The 5,970-nt window shown below is 33.5% G+C and overlaps 1 protein-coding gene across 1 annotated transcript in view; it reads right to left on the minus strand.

Moving 5' to 3' along the window:
- LOC117107738 (low-density lipoprotein receptor-related protein 8-like) overlaps positions 1-5,970 on the minus strand; it is a 16,087-nt gene that overhangs the window by 7,742 nt on the left and 2,375 nt on the right. The window contains exons 2-3 of the mRNA XM_033249490.1: positions 3,765-3,849; positions 1,934-1,960 (exon numbers count right to left, since the gene is read on the minus strand). Of these exons, the coding sequence (XP_033105381.1) occupies positions 1,934-1,960; positions 3,765-3,822 (85 nt within the window). The 5' untranslated portion in view covers positions 3,823-3,849. The remainder of the gene's footprint in view (positions 1-1,933; positions 1,961-3,764; positions 3,850-5,970) is intronic.

Here is a 5,970-nt window from a genome sequence, read left to right on the forward strand (position 1 = left end):
TAATTTCCCGGTTAGTAATTTACCATACCCACCCCACCCCACTCCCAATATAGGAAACAATACGACAAAGGGCTTATCTTATTTATAATATAGGCCACACACGTGTGTTTGAAACTAAATATAAGCATTTTGATCATGGTTGTATTTATTACAAACACATTCTTTCACCATCTATACACATTGAGGCCCTTCTTTTAGGTTTAAATGATCTATCTTAAATTTGTCTTTCTTGAGTTTGGGACTATTATGTGTTTAAATAACTTAAAAGGATAAAACTAAAAAAAGCCCTAAAAATATTTTTGTGTTTTTAATTCTAATTTCGTCGGAATTGATGAGAACTATCTAAAATGTACAATTTATAGAGGAAATTGTCCTACGGTAACAAGAAATGCGCGCAAAGAATTTGAGAATTTTAGGCACTTTCTGAGGATGCATTTGTCAAGGAGTGGAGAAAGATTTCCAAAGATGGATATTTTCCCCTTGTCCCCCGATGTTTTTAATTCTAATTTCGTTGGAATTGATCAAAACTCCCTAAAATGTGCAATTTTTAGAGGAAATTGGGCCATGTTAACAAGAAATGCGCGCGAAATTTGAGGTTTTAGGTACTCTCAGGGGATGAAAGGGCATTTATAAAGGATGGGGGGTGGGGAAGATTTTTCAAAGATAGATATTTTCTCCTTGTCCCCCAGTGGTTACGCCATCGGGCAGCATAGATCAAAGGAGTTATGACAGTTTTTGAAGTGGAGAAGGGGTTGCATGGGTGTTTGAGTCTGGTCATTATGATATCTTCCTTTTTATTCTTGTCTTTATTTTTCTCTTCTCTTTTTCTTTCCTTTTCTTTTCCTCTTCTTTCTCTTTCCCTCCCCCCTTTCTTTTCTCTTATTACCCAGCCCGGTACGATGGCTTGGGCAGCCCGGTAAAAACCGTCAAGGGAGGGAGGGGCAGTTTTCCCCCTGCCCCCCCCCGCGTCTGTTACGACACTGGCTAAAACGCCAATCATCCCCCCCCCAATGAAAAATATTTTTCTACGCCAAATAGAATAGTTGAAAATCATCTACATCATCATCATAATATTTTTTAAAGAATTCAATACTTGCAACGAAAGCAGAGACTCAAAATCCTTTACCAAAAGAACTAGATGTTGTTGCCAGTAACGGACCGGACTGGGAAGCAATGTATGCACAACAGATGCAAAAGGGATTATCAAGCTTCCATAAAAACAACGAAAAGAGCTCTGCAACAGCATACTTCAAAAATCTCCTGCATACACTTCAAATTACTCTACGACTCGCCACTGGTAGCCACATTGTGCTATTGCTTATACTACTTAGCCTAATATGTTGCTTGTAAACTAACCTGGGGTTTGAGTTGTAGTAACAACCAAAGTATACAAAATAATTCTGACAGGTTACTACATTTGTTTTTTGAACATACTGTACTAATATTTAAGGTGGCAATTTACGTTGGAGCTGTGCAACTACAAATCTTTTGCATCCCAGTCAAATTACTTACGGCTTGCCACTGTTTACCACAATTATGTTATATTCTTAAATAGTCCTTTTTCACGAATCGGTAGACATCATGAAGTGATGACAAACATTGCGAATCAGCGGTGCGTAACCAACAGAAATAAGATAAGCTTTTGGGCTGATTTTCTGACATCATGTTATTTAAAAAATCATAACTCCATAGTTATGTAGACTGGTCTTTTAAGAACATTTTCCTGGAAAAATGTTTTGGAAACGACGCCCCGTTATGGAGTTATGGTTTTTTAAATAACATGATGTCAGAAAATCTGCCCAAAAGCTTATCTTATTTCTGTTGGTTACGCATCGCTGATTCGCAATGCTTGTCATCACTTCAAGATATCTACCGATTCGTGAAAAAGGCATATTCCTTAGGTTACATAGTAAGATATTTTTTGTAAACTTACCTGGGGCTTGAGTTGTTGAAGCAGCAACTACAATATAAATAATATATATATATATTATTTTACCATAGGTTATATATGTTATATATGTTTTTACCATAGGTTAAATATGTTTTGAACACAGTGTGACTGTTACTTTCGAGCTCTGCTCTTATACATCAATCGACCACTCTAGCATTTATCTTTAAGCATCTGGTAGTCATAGTTACCTACCGTCTCGCATCGTGCTGGACGGTTCGCGATTTTTTTTTCCCGTACGAAACATTTACATGAAACTCCACTCGGGCCGTCTCGACTGAATCGACCCGAAAATCTCATCAGAATTCAGGTCAAAGGTCATTTGTAGAACGTCGCATGTCTAATTTTTGAAAATACATTGATGTTACCATGCTAATACCAATGGAATATAATATTTGATTGAGCTGCACGAGTAATGACAAGTGTTATTTTAAATTGAGTTACATGCTGTGACAATTTTTATTTTTTAGTTAGGTCTGGGTTTTACATAATTACCTAGGCCTAATAACTATTAAAAACACACTTTCTGGGAACACAGAGACTAAGGAAAAGCGCGTTTCTCGGGGCGTTTCTTCATCAAATGAAACAGGGTGACAGTTACTGTATTTTCAAACTAAGAGCTGAGAATAGACAGTTCTAAAATACTGGATGCCATAAGACCTGCCAAAATGGCAGAGCAACAATGAATGTATAAAAGAGGCCTAAGCCTAGTTAATAATATCAGGCATAGTAATCTGCAGGTTCTTGATTACGAGGCTAGACCAAGCTAACAAGTTATGTAATGAAGAAATGATTATTTATTTATTATTATTATTATAATTATTATTAATTATTATTATGTTACTATAAAACCCAACCTGTAGGCCTACCTTAAGGGGACTTAGACAATGGAGGAATTAGAGGGCAATTAAAAAATCGACGGAAGCGGAAATAACACAAAAAATATTCCCTTGGGCTAGTTATAGGCCTATTAAATAGTATGGTTCTTCATTACAAGGTTTAGTCCAAGGTAATAATGCTGAAATTATTATTATTATTAATATTATTATTATTATTATTATTATTATTATTATTATTATTATTATTATTATTATTATTATCATTTAAAATTACATTACAAGGATAGTTTGGCCAAGTTCAATAACGGAGCAGAATGGTATATTTTATTTATTTGATAATATTTATCTTATGCAATCTACTTTTTATTTCATGCTTCAATTTTTTTCAAAATTTCAATCAACGTCATGTACAAACACTCCCTGAAATCGTTTAAAAACAAATCTTCAGATCGTCGCAGCATCCCCTCCACCGCCCCGCCCACCCAACTGGTGGCGTCACTCACGCATTTCAAATCTCTTAGGTTAGTAACTATGAGTATGTGGTGAATAAATGAAACTTAAAACATATCTAATTTCATCATTATGGAAATGATAATGGTGATAATGATTAATAATGCTTATATTGATAATAACAATGATCATTATCATCATAATGATAATGATGATGATATTGTTATGATAATGATAATGACAATGGAGACGACCACGATGATAATGATGATGGGAATTATAATGAAAATAATAATCATAATCATGATAATATTAACAATAAGAATAATAATGATAATGATGATAATAATAATAACATAATAATAATAATAATACAGTAATAATAATAATAATGATAATAATAATAATAATAATAATAATAATAATAATAATAACAATAATAATAATAATATATTAATAATTCTGTAAAGATATGTTTTAGATAATTAAAAATTGTTGAAAAATTAATTATGTTGATCGATACATACCGAATGCTGCAGTGGAAAGTAAGACAAGGACAATCAGCCAATTCTTTTCCATAATCATTTTTAGGAGGATCAACTAAAATCAAATCTGTAAAACCGAAAAGAATTCAAAAACAGCATTGAATAGCTATACATGTTAATACAAGGTACAAGATACAAGTCAACTTTATTGTCAAAAAATTCTGAGATATTTTTGTACATAAAATAGAATCGTTTATAGATGTGATGAATATCAATTAAAAATTCTCTAGTATTATAAAAATTGGAATTTGTGTAGTTATCTTCTTAATTTTTGATTAAATAAATTTCAAGCAATGTACAATGCTGAATGTCTGAAATGGTTGTTGATATTTTGTGTTGTTTAAGTCTAACCATTTCCGATCTATTTACGATAATGTCTGAGTATAATGGATGGGATGAGTCTTGCATAATTAAATTAAATTTCCTAAGTATAACATTTTTAAAGATATCTTTTAAGGGTTTCACATCGGCTCCAATCACTCTGCCAACCTTGTTAACAATTCTCGATAGTTTACCTTCAATTTCTACGGTGATATGAGAAAACCAAATAATAATACAGTAAGAAAGGATTGACAGAACAACTAAGGAATAAAACAAATGAATAAGATGAGAGTTAAAATTAAACCGTTTCATTCTATATACAAAATAAATTCGTTTGTTTACCTTAGTACGGAGTACTTTAGTGTTACTTAAGTTCATTATCAATACCGGTAATCAGTCCCAGGTACTTATGTCTTTCAACAATTTGCACATTCTCATTATCGATTACAATATTTTCGTGAATAGTTTTATTTTTCCTTCTGAAGTTGACAATAACTTCCTTAGACTTTTTGGCATTTATTACAAGAAAATTCTCCTTACACCATACAATAAAAGATTCAACATAGTAATTGAACAAGGATATGCCATTTTTTTTTATATTAGACCAGTTAGACAAGTGTCGTCAGCAAACTTAATAGCTGTGCATTTCACCTGTGTCCTTGGGCAAGGCACTTTATCTACAGTATGGTACATTGCTTCTCTCCACCCAGGAGTATTTATAAATGGGTACCTGGTAGGGTTAAATGCCAAAATGCGCTGATGTAGCTGCTAAAACTTTATGGAACAGTTTGTGTTCCATAGGCGTCTAATCCAATGACCGGTGGTAGTAATGTGAAGCGCTTAGGGGCCTTGTTGGTATTAAGCGCTATATAAATATAACATATTATACCGTGTTTCTAGACATTTGGACGATACTTTAAATTCCTTTGTGTTTAAAGCCAGACTAAACTCGTTAAAGCATTCCTATTAACATGAAATGTTGTACTGAATGAGAGTCTATTTAATGTTCTACAGTGTACTAGTAATTCGTATTCACTTATACGAATATTTTTGTTACTCGAAAACTTAAATAACATTTAGATTAATTATAGACACAGATCGTAACTTACCTAAAGTTAATTGATATAAATATGTCTGAGGAATCAGGAATATAAATGGACCATGCTGTACATAGGCGTAGATCCCGGGGGTGGGATATATCCCCCCAATATTTGACTGGGGGGGGGGGTGGTCCATTGTATCATTGCAGTGCATATATCCCCCCAATATTTGACTGGGGGGGGGGGTGGTCCATTGTATCATTGCAGTGCAAGTGCAAATTCATAATTTGCACTGTCTTGTGCTTACAAAGATGAAAATTAGCATAATGTACCGTAATAATGTTGATAGCAAAATTATTTTATCTGGTACCAATCTAAGCTCTTCTTTCCTTAGATGTTAGATGTGCTTGCAAAGAGAGCCACATTTCACACTGAAGTGTGTGTACGACATCAGTAATGTTATGTCAATTCCAAGAATGTTTAAGGTTATATCGGTTGATGGGGAATTTATTGATTAGGCCTATAATAGCAAATTGCATCAATTTATTTGAAGTTTCCAGCTTCAGAGGGGGGCACATCACCTGTCCGCACAAGGGCACACATTGGCGCTAACACCAGGTGCGTAACAGGGGTCTTGAGTCAGAGTGGGTATTTATTATTTTTATTTTTTTAAATTTTTTATTTCAACCATCTTAATAGAGGGTACCGTAACCCTTCTAGTTTAGCCCAGTAGGTTAACTGATATTCAGGGGCCCTCTTTAATAAAATTAAAGAATAGTACAAACGACATCATTACAACATAATAATAATAATAATAATAATAATAA

The sequence above is a fragment of the Anneissia japonica genome, unplaced genomic scaffold, assembly GCF_011630105.1.
Source record: "Anneissia japonica isolate Jap-2015-1 unplaced genomic scaffold, ASM1163010v1 scaffold287871_len1641731_cov197, whole genome shotgun sequence".
Classification (NCBI taxonomy): Eukaryota; Metazoa; Echinodermata; class Crinoidea; order Comatulida; family Comatulidae; genus Anneissia; species Anneissia japonica.